Raw genomic sequence first — 18,771 nt, forward strand, 5'->3', positions numbered from 1 at the left:
GCGAACTTTAAAATAGATTCCCACAACTGTTCAACAACACAACTAAAAAAATCACTTCTCTCACCCATGAAAGTTAACATGCTTCTTGTGTGAAAACTACATTCGCTCCTGCTCCTTGCTGTGCAGGCACCAGGGCTGCAGGCTTGTACCCAAGGCTGGCTGAGGGTGACAAGGATAGCCTGGCAGGATTAATTTTAAAAGCCTACCTCTATTGAGCATTTTGGCAGTGTTCTCTAAATGCTGACAAATAACTGAACGTGTACTTGGCTAGATCATAAGGGTTGGGGAGCGGGCATCTCCCTGCTTAACTTAAATCAATAATGGAATCACATCTTTGATAGCAGATGTGTATTTTATCAGTTTAGTAAAAAGCTGATGAGGTAGAAGTTTCAATACAGAGTCGCTGTGCTCAAGAAAACCAGGGCGCGTTTTTCAACCTTAAAAGGACATTTTACATGATAATGTTTATAAAGCTGATTTTACAGAGCTTTCATACCCAATAGTTCTATCCAGAAGATGGAAGTGCATTGAACACCTATATTCATCAGAGGCAAGTACAGACACAGTACAGACATCGTAAGAAAAACAGTGTAAACACTGTTAAAGCAATGCATGAATATTTTCTAACATGCAAACACACAATGTCAGTTCCCCAAAAACCAATGATAAGAGAGTGCAAAGCACATACCAGTTCTGACCCCAAAACTAGGCAAGTCCCTTAAGGAGCTAATGAGCTATAAGCTTTCAAGAAAAGACTGCACGTTTTGCCATTGCATAGATTGCATAGGAGCTGGAGCAGAAACTTGCAGCAGAAGTATAAAGGAAGGGCAAGGAGAGTCCACACCAAGTGAAACAAGGCAGAACGTGAATGCGAAATCTGTGTGACAGTGTTTAGTGTGGTTTCATTCTCTTTGGGGCTGTCACTTCCCTCATGCTTCAAAAAGGGAAACACTGTGGTAGACAAAGCTCACCAGAATAAGATCTTAGAGATACAGAGCGCTCTGTTTTCCTTTGCATCGCACTGTGTTCGTGTATTGGACTGAATTCTTAATTAGATTCATCCTTGCAATGTTGGCAAGGTAGCTCGTCAAAGAAAATACAAATAAAACCAGATAATCATTCTTAAGCTTAAAGAAGAAAAGTAATTGGGGATTTTTTTTCCTGCCACTCTAGAGTTTGCCTTCTGTGCACTTACTGTGGAGTTAGCAAAGGACATGAAACAGGACTCTCCCATTGAGTATCATTTTTCTCAGAACTATGTCCTTTACTCTGTTCTCAGGTCGGGATATAGGTGCATAAATTAGCTGCATGTTTCCTTTTTTGGAACTTTGCAGAGGAGAAAGGTTTGGGATATGTGATTTGCATGTTTGCTACAGCCTCTAGAAAAAAGCTTCCATAATATTTCCAGAAACTATTACTGGATTCTTTCCCTTTTAGGACAGAAAGGACCAGTAGGATTCGATTTTTCTGTAGCTGAACATAAGGGATAGTTTGCCATGACGGAGCAGCAAAATATATAAAATATCCCACATAAATGAGTTTACAGATGTGCCAGCATATGCATTGGTTAATTGCACTGACAAAATTTTTCTTGCTTCTCTGTAAAATATTGATTAGAGAATAAAAAGAATGCTTTAAATATCACATCCTCAGCAGGTGTAACCTGAGGTAATTCATTGAAATTAATATAACTATGTAATTTGTTCCAGCAGAAAGATCTTTCTTGTGTGCAGGTCTGTTTTATTTCAGGATATACACTGTCAGTTTTGTAAATTTAACTGAAGGGCTTTGGATTAACATAATCTTTCATCCTAACTCTCTTTATAGAGAAATAAATCCAAATACTTAAAGAAAAGCTTTCCAGCATTAATGTTTAATAAGAGACTCTAAACAGATGAAGTAGTGACTCAGGATATGTTCTCAGACTCAGGATAAATCTGTAGTTTTATTCTTTCAAATTGTACTGTGGAACTCAGAAGTCTGTAGAAGTTGCAAACAAACCGGGGAAGTGTAAGATGAGAACAAACTGGAAAGTGCAGAAACCAATACAGTTCATAAATCATGTCATGTCAGTATTTTCCAAATATTGCTCATATAATGGAAGTAAAAAGCAATAATTTAATTCAAAAGGTCAAGACATTTACCTTGCATAACTGTGTCTTCCTTTCATAGTATGCAATCACAGGTTTTGATGCTTGGTAATAGCTTTCGATTCCTTCCTTGATGGTTGTGGCGTTATCGGAGTGCTGACTGCTCTGATTACTCATCAGAAGGCGACTGCTCATGGTTTCTGCAGAGCAGTCCAGGCAGAACACAAGTTTTGGCTCCCCAATCTAGAGACAAAGAAAAACAGTAAGTATTCAAACCACATGCCTGGTAAAACTGATTTTGTTTGGATAACTTTAAAGAGACTGAAAGGGTCATCAAGGAATTCATTAGCAAATTACTTTCGTGTTTGTCCATGCAGAAATTATGCTTATTAACAAACGCCTCTTATTGTAGTGGCAACTAGAGATCCCAGTGTTTAGGATCAAGGCTGTGCTTGATTGGGCTCTACACATACAGAGAAAAAGAGATATGATCTGAAAAATTCTAGCTAGTTGGACTGAAGTTCGTCAGTTTGTTCATTATTTGCAATTATTTGATAAAAGGTTCATGCAAACAGCACTGGACTCATGAAATGTCTGACACAGGTTTTTTTTAGCCTTTGCTTTGTTCAATCTGTGAAGAGTAAATTTTCATTCAGATAAACTATGGCTTAGCATTTCAAGAGGCAATAGAAGGAGACGTCCAAAATAAAGTGTGCCCACTTGAAATGGAAATGAGTATCAACAGACAGGCTCACGGACACCACCAAATGTTTGATATTGGACACATTCACAGGAATACACCCTGTGAATTACTTTATGTCACACGCTATTTTATGTCAATATTTGCAGTGTAACTCTCCATCGTTACTACCCATGGCATAAAGGAAGGATGTGATGTATTTCTCTGCATTTTCAAATTGGTGAGTAATTTCCGAATTCTACGAGAAGCCTACCACTTAGTGCTTTTTGGCTAGTGCCAAACTAGTTGTAAGGAAGAGCCTGCTCTTTTCTATAAACAAAATAAATACGGATTTATTTATTTTTATTCCCAGGCCTTGGCAAAGATAGTAAATAATTGTCTCTATATTGCAGTATTTTATGGGTGAAAAAGAACTGGCAAGAAAGACCAAAATGTTCCTTATAATATTTTAGGAGAAAACCAAAGGTTGTAAACACAAATCCTCATCATTCTTTCCCGAGATGCTGAAAAATATGCTCATCATTTAGCATAAATCTTGCAGTACACTCTGTCATGCACCCTGCTCAAGCACAGCTCTCTCTGACACAAGGTTTTGTCTGAGCAACAACTGTTGGGCTGAGTCTGAAGGGATAAACTCCACTCTATCAATTAAAATAAAGGTGCTACAAGATCAGAGAAAAGTAATATGATAATTTTTCCATGCAGTTATGTATTTAATCCTTCAATGATGCTCTCAGGCTTTTTCTCATTCCTTCCCTTTCTAGCAGGGACTTGGAGAATGCCTTTTAGGAAAGAGCGAGAGAGTTTTGAGAAAAGACAACTTTTCTTCACACTAGTGACCATTAGAAGAAATTCATGCTTTTACCATGGTTACAGCAAAGAAAGTCTAAATGACTGATATATGGAAATTGACATTGTTGCCTTTGTTGACAGCCCTTAAAGGAAGGGTAAATATTTCTAAAGGTAAATATTTCACTTTAGGCCTTCTGCATTTGACTGAGGATGTCTGGATTATCTTGACCTTTCTACTACCTTAATGACCTTCTAAGAGATGGCTGAAGCTAAGGGATTATGTCGGACAGTTCAATGACAGGCTTTTATCCATCCATTTTTTCCACACAGCTCAGAAAACATTAATGCTATTAGCAGCAGCAGTATTGGGTTTTGGGATTAAAAAAGGCAACAAGGCAGTTTTAACAGTGCAAGAGACTTAGATCGAGAAGCTAAAAAAGATGTGGGCTTAATCAATGATTAAAACAAATGTCCTTTTTGTATAATTGGACTAGTATGGTGAGAAGTTATTTCCTCACAGCTCCACATGAGGAATTCCATGGTCCGTTCTAAATTATAATAGAATAAATAAGGAATGATTCCTTTAATCAGTTATAGTCAAATCATTGCCTTACAATGAGGATTTGAAGGAGCCTACTGACTGGTGGGATCAGACAATAGTATCATTTGACAGACAAGGTCTGATTTGCTTTTGAGAAATCTATGTGGCTCTCTTAAAAGTTTCAATGTTGCTATTCTCTGGAATTCAAAATGTTACAGAAATGTCATTCTTCTGAGTTAAAAATTGCAAAAAGTAAAACTAGTCCCCCTATCAGATAGTACTACTGGGTTTTCTTTTTAAATTACTGTTTTCCTGACACAATGTAGCTTAAATAATGCATGCTGTGGGGACATCTGCAGGAAGCCAAACAAGCCTAATGTATTGGGTCTTTACTCTGTCTTTTGGGTACCTTCCACCTGGTGATATGGAACTTGTAATTTAATATTGTTTTCCACTTCTCGCCTAGCAGAAAGTCTGAGGAGGGAACAAGAGCCATGTGCTTCTCTAGAATTATGGCTAGGTAAAAGTACAATTATATCATAGAAATGAATTGGGCAAAACTGGCTGGAGAATAAGCTGTTTCTACTTGGCTAATTCTATTTAGGACTGTCAAGCTTTTAAGTATAAGCACTATTCCCAATGTCTTCTAAATAGAACAACTCTTTGTTAACAATTAGAATGCTTTTTACACATCATGTGGATATGTAGCATTATTCATTTGCACATTGCTGCCATTAATTAATAAAGCCTGATCCCCACCTCTTTTCATTCAATTATAATGTAGGAAGAACTTCTCATCACCCTGTAGAAAGAACTGCAAAGCATCATCTCAATAATGACTCGTTTAAAAAAAACTTCACAGACTTACTGAGCGGCTTACAGCCAGCCAAGTTCACTCTGTGAAAACTGAAGTGGATACATGGATACAACAGGGATGACTTTGTGCATTCAAAATTATCATTTTGGGTCCTTGTGTTTTAATCCAAATGTCAAAGTCAGCCCAGGACTACACAATCTTTTGCTGCTACAGTGTCTATGGGAACTGAAAGGGGCTCTGCTTTTGCACTGGATACATCATGACTTGTTCACCTGGCAATGCCTCAGTCCAGGACACTCCAATCTCTAACTCCTACTTTACAGCATACACCAGTGCTCACAGGACATGACATATATGCCAGCCAGAAAAACAGTACTGCAGAAATAGTTCCTTCTTCTACACAAAATGAAAGAAATCTCCAATGTCTTTTTAATAGTCTGTGGCATTTTAGTAAAGGAACTAACATAATTTCTGTGAATGGCTTCTATAGCAAATCCTATTGCCCATTATCTTGTCCAACTTTTGATGCCTAAATCTTGCTAGGCTTTTGTGGCAATCAACTAAACAAAGCAGCTAAAGGTTGAGGGAGAAAACAGATGATTCATTAAAGTTTTATTACCTTTCAAACTTCTGCAAGACATTTGTGGAATTTAATGTAATAGAATATATACTTACCTACTTCCTCTAGTTCACCACTTTTCTCCTAAACTCTAGCAAATTCATTCATAGGGCTTATATAGAGTATTTTCAGCAGATTGAGAAATGTACAGCTGAGACTTCTCAGTAAGTCTTAGCACTTACTGAGGAAATCAATAACACTCTGAACTGCCATGCAGTCACTTGCAAAACGCTCTTTTTATGGCTATGCCACCTGTTACTCATTGCAAAAATTTAATCTGTGTTCTGCTGTTTCAAGGTGGCAGCAAGCTTTAGCAGAGCTGGCTCAGTGGTAAGAGGCATTAACTGCAAAGATACATGCTTTCATCAACCGACATCAAATAGTGCTTGATGAGATTTTCATGAGATTTATAGCAGACATCCACTAGAATTAGAAAACTGATTCTAAAAATGGTGTTTTCCACTAAATGTGAATTCTTCCTGGTTTATATTAAATTTGGGTAAAATCAGCCTTTACTTCTGGTATTACAGAGTCTGTGTAGGTGAGGGGAAAAGCTGGAGCTGCTATATTGTTGGGGTGCCAAAGTTTCAGCGATCAGCAGCACAACGCTGTTGGATTGGCTCTTCACATGTCCCCGTTGCAATCAGCAAAAGATGGGGACCCAAGCAGCGTCAGAAGTACAGTAGTATCTTTATAGGAATTATAACAGCATTACGATTATATGGTCACCTTGCTCTCAAAGTCTTCTGCTTCTTTCAGCTCCCGAGGATACCCATCGATCAGGAATCCTTTTGTGTCCCCTAACTTGGAAACCATGGCTTCCTTCAGTAGCTCTAGGACAATACCCTGCATTGGAAATAAAAGGAGTTACTTTGTTAATTACTAAGAAAGATTGATACCTTTGCTTGTTACACTGACTTTAGTCCTACACCCTCGAGAACTGCCTAATTTTGCTAAAAGGAGGTCCTGTGAATGCAGCTGTTTTTCCTGCCCCGCAGGTAGCAGGGCATCCTATTTTTTCGTCTCTCAGGACCAGCTATGCTACACAAATCTAGTGTTGCAACCCATCCATGAGTTCCCAACATGTCCTCCAGATAGCTGGGAATATTTCATAGTTTAAAAAGTAATGTTAATACCTGTGAAACTTCAGAGTACTGCTGCAGCATTTTCCAAACTGATTGCATTTTGCTATGTCATTGATATAATTATATTGCATGGAAAGTGGTAAGAGAGTCATCTGACCAAACACACCGAAGAGCAAAGCAATCAAAATCAAGCCTCAGCACAGCTTTTACTTTCCCCTGTGCAGCACTTCCCAGTATCGTTCATTAACAAATGCATCCTATGATCTAGCTGCGCTTGCTGAAGACCCACCAAGAGTTGGGGCTGCAGACTGAGAACAGCACACTCTGCCTTCACAGTCCCCATTAAACTGCTACTCTGAGATGTCAGCCAGCTCTGCAGGGAACTGCTGCAGGTATTGTAAATTAGAATAGCTGCCAGGAGGACTGGCTCTGAATCTGAAATGTGAAGCTATAAAACGGACAGAAAGTTTCTGTTTCCTGTACTTATTCTTACATTTTGCAATGCGTGGTACAGCACCTGTCTCACTGTATTTCATGACTACTTTGTTGCCTGTGTAAGTATGAAATGTAAAGAAATACTGGCATAGAAAGGGGAAAGAAGTGCCACAGAGCTGGCAACAAGGAAAATTCTCCCTCAAGTTGCAGATTAATTTTGCTTAAATGGGAATCATCAGTTCTAATCTCTTATTTCCATCCTTTTAGACAGTCTACCTACCACTGCCTTTGTTTAACCATTAGGACCCCAAATAAAAACATAACTTACGCCAGGCACAGGTTCACCACATTCCATGATGTCTTTAATCAATTTACTTCTCTCTGATAATGACGATAACTCATTTTGGAGAAGGTCACCAGTGGACAGGTGAGTAAATCCATATTTCTTGGCTAACTGTTCACATTGGCTACCTTTCCCAGAGCCAGGGCCACCTTTGTGAGGGAAAAATATCTAGAATTAGAAAAGAATAAACATCTGCCTTTTCTTAAATTACAGCAACCAAGAAAATGGAAGGAAATCTATGAGACTGCCTATTTTGCAATTTTTTTTTTCAAACACATTCTGTACAGTAGAACAAGCCATATACTTCCCTTCTGATACACCACACCGATGACTCAAAAATGTGTACCAAAGTTGAAGGAGTCACAACAGTGTGAAACCTCTTGTGGAAGAGAACCTGTTCCTAAAACAGCATTACCACATAAAGGAAAAACATGAAACAGACAGCCAGTGGGGCAGGGTATTTGACTCAATATGCGTTCAGCTTGATAGCTGCAACAAATATTAGCAAACTAATGTTCACTGCATCCTTGCGAGGGAAATATTTTGGCCCCATCTATGAAATGGAAAGGTATAGGCAGAGAGATGGTGAAACCTGCCTCCATTACGTGGGATGTACATTGGTGTACAGTAATCAAACCCTTTTGCACTGTGGTGAACGTAAAGAGCAAAATTCCATGGTGCTTGCGCCTTTTCCTTTTGAGCTGGAAAGCTCTCACGTGCTGCCATGTCTGCCGACAGCCGAGCGTCAGGTACCGATGTGGCTAAATGCTGACGAAGTCTCAGTCATGCCGCTCCCTGCAGCTGCGGTTCTGGCGTGCTCTTCATGGATGCCACAGGGAAGTGTGAGCATAAAGCTCTCAGCAATGAAGGGCAGAGGGAGACCTTGCCACCACCCCCTCTTCTACATTCACAACCGTGCTCGGTCAGGAGGTGGAAAACCATCCCTGAGCCAGGCCCAGAGCCAAACAACCAGAGGGTGCAGGGCCCTCTCAGGCCACAGGGCGCTCAGGGGAAGCTGCTCAAGGGATTTTTCCATGGGCTGAAGGGAAGTCACCTGTTGCCGGCCCCCAGCTCGCCACAGCTGCAGGCCGGGTGCTCGCTTCTCCCCGGGGCCTGTGGGGAGACAGGGAGGGCAGGAGGGGAAGGGCAGCAACTGAGGGGAATGTGGCGGGTATCCTCCTGTCAGAAATGGTGCCTCAAGCCTCCCTGCTTCATTCGGCAGGAGAGCTGCCACCACCTCAAGAGTCCCCACACTCTGCCTCTCTTGGATTCCTCTCTGATAAGTGCCCTTATTCTGGGACCACCTCAGAGGCTCTGGACACTTCCTTGCTCTGCAGGTGCTGGCCTTGCCCTGTCCCACCTCCCCACTCTTCTTTCCTCACCCTGAATGCCGACCCTGCGAAAGGCCAAACACCTCTTCAGCTGCTCACTGAGCACCAGCACGCACCCCAACCCGGCTGGACAGACAGGCAGTCCACAGAAATTGCTGGAAGCTACTTCTCGGGGATGCCACTCCTGTGGCTGTGACCTCCAGAGCTGCTGGCGGAGCTGAGGTGAGCACCCCAGGAGGGCTGAACAGGGTGGGGAGGGCTGAGGGGCCATGTTGGTGCCGAGGGCGGGGGAGGCCGGGAGAGCAAATTTCCAAAATGACAGTATCGGGATTTGGGGAGAAATTTCAAGGCGTGTAGCAGCATTTTTACAATCTTTGACGGATCTATTCAGAAGATGTACTGCAGTAGGAGGTAATTATACCCTTGCAGGGAGACAGTGCTCAAAAATCAAAAGAAGAGGCAAGGCTAAGATTAAAAACAACCACAGACTTTTCAATAAAGCTTTTTAAGTACGTGACTTGTGTATTTATCAACTGTTGGGACTTGCAAATATGACTACACAGCTCTATTAGGTTTATTTAAGATGCAGAAAATACGTGATTTTCCTTTTTGTTTACCTTTCCATGAACAAATACAGGAATAATATGTTCACAATACAGTGAATTTGGCACCATCTTCTCCTGACTTGAACCTTCTTCTAACTTCTGCATTTAATTTAAGAAATAATTGCTCCAAGCATATAATTTTCAGAGAAGTTGCAGTACACTATCTGAGAGTAAAAACTGGGTCATGAGGCAGTAGCATCAAAGGAAGGGTTTTGTCTACTGTAACCTGGAGTCTTTTACTTCACCTTCGCAAAGACAATTATCAGCCCGTGGTGTGAGAATCACACTTGTGCTACAATTTTAGCTAGAAATATCTTTGTCACAGTCTCATTTTCTTTCCAATGTGGGTTGCATGTTGTTTTTCTATTCCTTTAATAATAAGAAGATTATTATTTTGTTAAAGCACCGATTGAAAGAAAACAAGGACTAAATAAGAGTGGCTACAGAGAAATTACAGGCAAATTATCTATAATGAGACTGTGAAATATCTGTAGTGGCAATTAATTTTATTTCTAGTCTGTTTTGGTTTTTTAGATTAGTAAGTTTGTGTGCGCGTGTGCTTGTTTACACATTCTGTTTCCTGGTCTTGAATATACTAGCAGTGCAGTAATTTAATCCTATTTATTTGTTGTATATACGCAGTATTAGAAAAAAACAGCTATAAAGATTACTCTGTTGTGTTTCTTATATAACTATTTCTCTTCTGAATGTAGAACCAAACCAGAAATTTCGTAATGTCCCTTCATATACTAAATAAATTAGAACTCTTTTTAGAAAAACAATACAAGGACAGATTTTGTTTGTTTAGCTAGCAGGTAAATATTCAGAAAAGTTGGCATGTTTCTATAATACCCTTATCTGTTAGGATTTTAAAAGAGAATGCTGTCAGAATGACCCATTATGGGCATACACCATAATGAGCATTACCATGCCTCCAAAACATTAATTAAAATTGACCATGTTTATTTTTTATAGAAGAGTTCCAACAAAGCTGAGATTAAAATGCTGAGCTCTTTAAAGAGGAAAAGACATAATTAAATAACAGTTATGTGCTGAAAATGGTAATTTTTATGGCCACTGATATTAATTTGGTATCATCTGATAAGTAGCAAAGCATCCTACTGTTTGACAAATGTATATGATCCACTTTACAGAGTCTTGTGCCTTCTTATCAAGGAATGAGGCCAAAGTTCTTGCCTGGTCTTATCTGAGAAGAGGCTGAATGCCCTCAGGAAATTCAGCATTGAGGGCCGAACACATACTCAGCATTTATGCCAGTATTAATTTACATGCCTAAAGTTCAAGTATTAGTTAATGTCTTGTCTCCCTCTGAAGGCCAGTATTTAATGTGACTGAAAAAGAGCTATATAGGTGGGAAAGAATGTGAAATTGCACTTCCTTACGCATTAGATATTTTCTTCTGGCTCAAGGCATATACTCATAGGACTGCTACATAAGCAGCTTTAACAGCAAATTAACCCTGCAGTCATGAGGCTTATTATCAATTTGTAGTGTTGCAAAATTTGTAGTTTGTTCTTTTTAGAAGGTCTTTTTATTAGATCTATGTATCTTTCTAAGAAAAAAGAAGACTATAAACGTTCTTCAATTAAATTATTACAAGGCTCAATAGCTGCATATTAAATATAACAAAAGCTAGCACAAAGATATTTTCAGTTAAGAAGCTTTCACTTCAACTTGTTATGCTGTTTTTTAAACAGAAAATACTTGAGACATTGAAAAAGGTGGTGAAGTTTTCCCAATGGCTCAATTTTTAGGAGGAGGAAAATATGTCCCCACTTTTGTTGTGAAGGCGTAAGATTCTTTGTGAACGCTGTCGTTTTTTCTGTATGCTGTCATCTTTTTCTCTGCCTACATATGTTTTGGAAAAAAAATTGTGCTAACCAGTGACAGACTGATTCACGGTAACTTGCTATTCAGATTAATCACGTTGTCTTCTGATTTTCATATATGACACAAAGATAAAGAGTTAAAGCCTAGAAAATTGCCAGAGGTATTATGAGTATGCTGTGACCTGTAGAAGAATGTAGAAGAACTACCAGCAGTTCTTCAATGTTAGCGTGCTTCTGTATTATACTAGTATTGCTAAATGCAGTATATCTTGCTTTAAAACTCATTCATTAACTAAATAAAAAGAAAAAGTTGCAGATTCAGAAATTAGCCACATCATATCAGTCAGTGAGATTATTCTTGGAAACGGAACCCTTTGTGCTTTCTGATGCAAACAATAAGGAAGTATCAGGAACCAGGGTACTACACAGAGCATAAAAATTCAGTGCAGTTCTGCATATTTCTTTTCTGGAGACAAGGCTGGATTAAAAAGTCTATGTACTGCCTCAGCGCAGTTTTCCCTTCCATTATGTTGATTCAGCTGCCTGTGAAACTGTGTAAGGGGGTCTTCTGGTAAATAACTTTCTGACAGCACAGCGGACTTAGGTGCTCACCTTTCCACATTTAATTAATGACTGCGGAGATGCTTCACAGAGAGCACTTGAAGGGGAGAAAAAGAGTGGTCTCAGTGGGTGGGGAGAAATGACAACTGCCCAAGCAGCACTTTAACTGCAGCCTGCCTTGGATCAGGGAAAGATCTCAGTTTAAGCAATCCAGTCTCTTACACCTTGCTCTCCCTCATGCCCCAATTCCCCCAAGACTACGACAGACCGCAAGCCTAGGCATGTGATTCAAATGTACCGGTCTGGCCTAGAGCACAACATCGCAAGCAGATGAATTAATGCTGCTAGAGGGAGCTGGGACTGCCGCTGCGAGTGAGCAGGGACAGGAACAAGCAATGTGAGCAGTTCATGAACTGGCTTTGCCTCCAGAAATATTAATAAAGCAGAAGTGTCATACCGACAGACTGGGATGTCTCCATTTTAAACTTGCCAAATCTTATGAGTATATCCTATACCAAAATACTATGAAGGTTTACATAAAATGCCAGCAGCAGGATTTACAAGAGAGTCCCACCATTCATTTTCAAATATTTCCAATTTTAGATCTTATTTTCATAATGAGTATCATCCCTGTATCCTGCAAAAGTGCTTGCAGGGGAAATCTAGCTGCACAATGGAGCCTCAGAAACTGAAATAAAAATAACCCCAGTCAAACTATCCTTATATTCAAGAACTTATTTTGGAAGACTCGATCAGTTTGGCAACTCTACTTGGATGCTACTTGGATTATTTAGATATATAAAAATAAGCCTTAGCTTCAGAATATGGCATTTGAAGGCTTCTCAATAGCACCTCATCTGTTGTTCATATATGATTTTATTCTGAGTGAAAGCATATACGAATGATGTTGTTATTTAAAAAGAACAACAAAAGACCCTCAATATTTTTTTTTTCTGAACTATAATATTAATCAGAAAACAACCTGGAGCATACATTTGCAGAGTGGTGATGCCCTGGGACATCCTGAGTTTTCATCCCTCTTAAAGAAAACGTGGTGTTCATTTAATGGAAAGTCAGAGAAACCAGCCTTCATCAGCTCCTAGAGTTAGTGCTTGGACTGCCTGAGGTTTTAATTATCAGCACTGCTCATCCTATGCCTATCTGATTGTAGAAGGAACTGTAATATGGGTATCGTAGAATAATTTAGGTTGGAAGGGACCTCAGCTGGTAAATTCCTGTACTCAAAGCAGGGCTAAATTCAGTGTTAGATCAAGTCATTCAAGGTCTGACATACCTTGGACAAATACAGTTTGGGGTTCTGGGTTTTGTTTTTGGTTTGGTTTGGTTTGGTTTGTTCTGGTTTGGTGGTAGGTTGTTTTGGTTTTGTTTTTTTTTTTTTTTATGCACAAGAAGCTAGTATCTGCAGTTGATAATGTTTTACTTGTAAGTGTAGGTGGCTATAATATCTTCACAGTGTCAGCTGAAAAGCTGGTCTTATTTACAGTGAGATTAAACCATTATCAGCTTTGATTCATCAGCAAGAATATGACAAGAATTCTGCAGAGCAAATTGGTTATACTCACTAAGTTTTAAACACTACATTTAAGAGTAAGTGGGGAGTTTGTCTCTGATCCAAACTGCAGAAAGATTCCTGAAAACTTTCTGCTTTGGTTTCAGCCTCAACCAAAGCCAAATGTGGCTAAGTTTTATGAAACTCTTGTAGAGAATAGGGAAGGATAATGCTTCCAGTAACTTTGATATATACAATGATTTTCTGGATGTAATATAGAGTATTGCATTAGTTGAGAATGACAAAATCATACATTGTTCATTGCAGTTAAGATTTTACATTTCATATTGCTCTGATGAAAAAGGCTTTTCTGGTTGGTAGGGGCTTTTTTTGTTTGTTTGTTTTGGGTTTGGATTTTTTTTGGTGACTGGCAGTAATTACATAAGTTTCAAATATTAGAGCATCCCCCAAATTTATCTTTGCATCTGTTTAATTTTTTATTTTTCTCTTGAATTTCACTTTACAGGCCAAATTTAACTTGCTTTTGCCTCTTCTATTACCCTGTCATTATCTCCCATATTTTTTAGTTGCTGCTTCTATGTCTCTGCTTTGCTGCCTGGATAAAACATTGACATTGTTGCTTGACTGTTATTCCAATTAATTCCTACATTAGCTCTAATGTAAATCTTTGCTAATTAGATTTTTTTTTTCATTCCCTTTTTGGACAATTTTCAAGGGAAATTAGTGGGGGAGGGAATTGTCTGCTTTTTTCCCTTTGTCTTATAAACAATATCTCAATTTGTCAGCTATGGCAGATGGTGTATTTATTTGGATTAGGTTGTAAACTATTTCAAATGCACATCTTTAGAACTCTAGTTTTAAAACATCTTTATAAGCATCTTATTGTTTCCTCATGAATACATCTATGTAATGAGTAAGCATTCCTAATGATACCTGAGACAGTTTTTCCCATTCAAGTATCTACAGCAGCATGCTCCTACCCACTTCTCTGCTTGCTTTCCAGCCAAGGTATCACGGACTGAATATTTCTAGCACTGTCCACTGCAATGCAGTACTTAGCCACTGAGAATCTGTAGTGCTTTTTTTTTTTTTTTCCTTTCCCACCCTCCTCCCAAGCTTGACAGTTTTGTTCTGCTCCTGTGAGGCTTCTTCAAAGTTTTCTTTTGTCCTTGCACAGTGGTCGGATTTCAGCTGTTGACTGACATGTAAAACAACTTTACTGCCTAGGCAAATGGTATGCATTTGGGTAGTACGTATAATGTTAAACCTGGAATGCATGTGGGTCAACAAGTCATTCAGGCAAATTTACCTGCCTGAGAAGGCCATAAGGAAAAAGAGCTTGTGGCCACTCCAACCTAGGTCCAGCAAGAAATTGCTCTCTGGAAAATGCCATTTACTCTCACTACCTAGATGGAGTAAAAAAAGTTTTTGCAGCCAAATGAGCACCTGTGAAGATCTGACATCGGTCACATGAAAAAAAAAAAACAGAAACCAACCAACCAAAATAACCCCAAAAAACCCATGGGGAAAAAAAAAACCAAACCAGAAAAAAATATACCCTCACTCTTCACATCAGACTTTAAGAAGCTTTTTCAGGAGTGGGAGGATGGGGGGGTATTTTGGGAAAAAAAGTATAAATCATTCTACATAATTTGTTGACTACTAGCCTATGTTTGGACTTAATCAAACTTTTTATTATAACATTTCCAACAAAGAAAACTTAGACTTCTGATTAAGCAGATTTTTCCTCTGTTCTAGAAAGCATTTCCTAGAAAGTCTGAGATGGATTTAAGAGCAGCAATAAATAGGGAAAAGATGTGGTTTTAGTTTGAAGCTGGAAGATGGCTAGCAGATGGCCTTTAAAAAATGGTAAATGCCACTCTCAAAAAGAAAAAGCAGTCCAGAGGTAAATGAAAAATATGCCTTACCATGGACAATTTCAGAGGCAAAATTCCTTAAGTGTCTTCACTTTTTTTAAAATCTGTGCTTGTACAAACCCAAGCATAATTTTCCAAGAAGACATGTGAGGCAGAGAGAATAAAAATTTGTCACTGTAGCACACAGCAGGAAGATGTTATTTGAGTAAGCATGGAATTACTGTTTGCTTAAAGACTGAAAATTAAGTGTTATGCTTCTTTCCGTTAAGAAAAGTCTCCAATGAACTCTTCAGTAACAAAATTTTACTTTTTCAAACACATGATATCCACCATAGGTTTGCAATAAATTGAGTCAACTTATATTGGGTATGAGATAGGGTGAGATAAAAGTACAACACACAAACATGCTATCTTTTCACAGAATCCTTTGGGTTGGAAGGAACCTCTTGGGATCATCGACTCCAACAACCCTGTTACAGCAGCGTGAGATAGAACAGGTGGTTCAGGACTGCGTCCAGTTGGGTTTTGATCATCTCTAGGGATGGAGGCTCTACAGTCTCTCTGGGCAAGTGTTTGACCACCCTCACAGCAAAAAAACTGTTTTCTTGTGTTTGGATGGAATTTCATGTATTTTAAGTTGTCCTCATTTTCTCTTGTCCTGTCACTGGGCACTACCGAGAAGATTCTGGCTCCCTCATCTTCATTCCCTCCCATCAGGTATTTTTACATATTGATTCTCTTCTGCAGGCTGAAGAGTTCCAGCTCTCTCAGCCTCTCCTCATATGAAAGATGCTCCTGTCTCTCAAACATCTTTGTGGTCCTGTGCCGGACTTGCTCCAGTAAGTTATTATCTTTCTTGCACTGGGGAGCCCAGAACTGGGCACAGTACCCCAGATGCAGCCTTGCCAGTGCTGAATAGGGAAGAAGGATCACCTCCCTCAACCCGCTGGTATTGGAATGTTTTTTGATGCCTCCTGAATTCTGAATGAAACTTCTGTTCTGTTATGACTAATTTCAGAAGTCACTTCTTTTTTTTTTTTTCCCCTTAGGAAAAAGAATGCACACAGTTACTTACTTTTATGTAAAATTACATGTGTTTGGGTATCTATCCTTAGGTCCTTTGAAATGTGTTGTTCCAGTTCTGTATTGTAAAGCAGTTCTGAAAAACTCTGCTTGATACAAAAGCAATTATTCTTTCCAAGCAATTAGTACCAAGCTTTATGCTGAAACTTGTAAATCTTCTGGTTATAACTTGTTTTAAAAGGCTATTCAAATTTTATGCTAATTACACTAGTCACATTTATATAATGAGCATTAAAACAGTGCTTTCCCTCTGTGGACTTCCAGAAAGCAAATATAAAGTAAACCCTGTATCTGCAAAGCCTCAGCACATGCTAAGCATCATGCATGCTGACTAGCCCATTGTTTTTTTTAACAGCATGTTGAGCACATGCAGAATTGAAACCTGTATTTACAAAAGTTGTTTCACAGATGAAGAGGTGAAGAGACCGGAATTTTTCACCCAAACCTCAAAATTCTGAGTTATAAATCCAATCTAGTAACATTTTAACAAATGCTGGTGAGGCAGCTTTGCTGTGGGAGATCACACAACACTACTGTAACTGCACAAGAACTAAAGTAATTTTGAATATGTTCACACTTAAACACACCTCCTGCTCTGAGCTTTACACAACCATTGTTAGCATGGTCAAATCCAAGTTAATAACTTGCTATTAAATACTAACTCCCTTTCAAAAGACTAAACCGCCAGTGTAGTGTAAATACTCCTAAACAAATTGTTCTGCTAAACTTTAAAAGAAACCATATACTTATAATCAAAACTAAATAAAATGAGGCTTTTCAAACATAGCAGTTAAATAAGGAATGCTACTTACCGACGACAAAAATTATGTTTGATTTCCTCAGATCTTCTGAAAAGTCTAAAATGAAAATAAAAATTCTTTAGTTGGCAAGAGCTACTAATTTTAATCTTAGATACCTTCCACAATGAATTGTGTAACACTCATGCCAGGTGATCTGATTTTACTAGATTTACTTTCTGCTATAATGCTCTGCATCCCAAAAGGACCTATTATACCAAAGCCTATTTATCTCCCAGTTTCATAGTTCTCACTGCAGATATGATAAAAATATTTTACCTGAAAATTAAACCTTGCACATACACATCAGTTCTTTAAAAACAGAAAAGAGAAGCAGATGCATCTTGATGTAATAACGTGCCTCCTGAGCTATCGCATTTTTCTCTGAATGTGTTATTACATTATAATTGCTATAGAAGTTTGGCCACATCCCATTCAGATTTTATATTTGGTGCACTACATCAGAGATGTAGTCTTAAATTCCCCTGAGCCTCAAATTCAGCCAAATAATAATAATCTTAACTGAAATTCAAGTATTACTGTTATTTGAGCACCAAAACTACTGTATGTACTACAGCTTTGCCTTTTACTGAAATTGTATTTTTTTAAAAAAAGTAGTTCTTTCTAGTCTCAGTCCCAGTCATTTGTTCGATTATATCAGTACAGAAGGTGATCTTGCACCATCTGAGCCTGCTGGAATTTTATTATGTCTTTGACTTAATCAGTTAGAAGACACATTCATTTACCACATACAATTTTGTTTATTATTATGTAGTATGTACATCTCTTATATAATATCGTTAGCCATAAAAGGTTTTGATTAATCCTTTCATTCCTCTTAGACTCTCAGCAGCTCACACTTTCCCACAAGCTTTTCAAAACTGCCAATTTCTGAAAACATCTATAATATCTGATGCTGATTAACAGTAATATTTTCAAATAATTTTGGATTCACTGGCCTAAAGAGTGTAGAAATGTATTTTACAAGCTTTAATTTGCATTCAAAGACAATTCACATGATACAATCCTGTGAGACACAACTTTCACAATATAAATATCCTGAATTCACTGTACTTTATAAGTAACTATTTAAATACAAGGGGAACCCAAAGTTTTCAAAATTGACTGGCAAATGATACTGAAAAAGAAACTCACCTCCTGTGCTCTCATAACCAGAAAAACTTGACTGATCCTCCTCCTGTTAATTAAGCAATTGAAACATTGAAATGGATACTCTGCATAGTTTGCCTTTCTTCTTATATATGCTTATCTGTATATCTTAATATGTTCTCCATATTCTAACCTTGCAGTTTTAATCTATGTTGCAATATGGTTAACAGTGTCACAGAAATGCTGTTAGTATTGTTTCAACTGGTAGAACATGAGCATGGAGAACCCAAGATAATCTGAGACGATTAACTGGCTCATATCATTTTTTTGAGGAACAGCTTTTTCCATGTCCAACTGCACAGCTCCAGCACAATATGTAAGCAACCGGTGTGCATGCTGAATTGCTTCTCAAGTAAATATGGTATGATAAGCTGTTAGAAGTGGAAAGGCAATATGGAAGGAAGTTCTAGAAGTGAGCTAATGAGCTAGTGAAGAAGTGAGATGAAATTAGTCTTTGGTCTACAACAACTTGAATGTGTTTCCCTTCAGAATGCAATACAAGCTACAAGATGTTAAAGAGGCTGCTGAACTACAAAGAGAAATT

At 38.5% G+C, this 18,771-nt stretch overlaps 1 protein-coding gene across 1 annotated transcript in view; it reads right to left on the reverse strand.

Moving 5' to 3' along the window:
* Nucleotides 1-18,771, reverse strand: part of AK5 (adenylate kinase 5) — a 96,223-nt gene that overhangs the window by 5,590 nt on the left and 71,862 nt on the right. The window contains exons 8-12 of the mRNA XM_082484482.1: nt 18,213-18,255; nt 17,073-17,117; nt 7,408-7,571; nt 6,289-6,405; nt 2,145-2,333 (exon numbers count right to left, since the gene is read on the reverse strand). Coding sequence (XP_082340608.1) covers nt 2,145-2,333; nt 6,289-6,405; nt 7,408-7,571; nt 17,073-17,117; nt 18,213-18,255 — 558 coding nt within the window. The remainder of the gene's footprint in view (nt 1-2,144; nt 2,334-6,288; nt 6,406-7,407; nt 7,572-17,072; nt 17,118-18,212; nt 18,256-18,771) is intronic.

The sequence above is a fragment of the Vanellus vanellus genome, assembly GCF_965231255.1.
Source record: "Vanellus vanellus genome assembly, chromosome: 5".
Classification (NCBI taxonomy): domain Eukaryota; kingdom Metazoa; phylum Chordata; class Aves; order Charadriiformes; family Charadriidae; genus Vanellus; species Vanellus vanellus.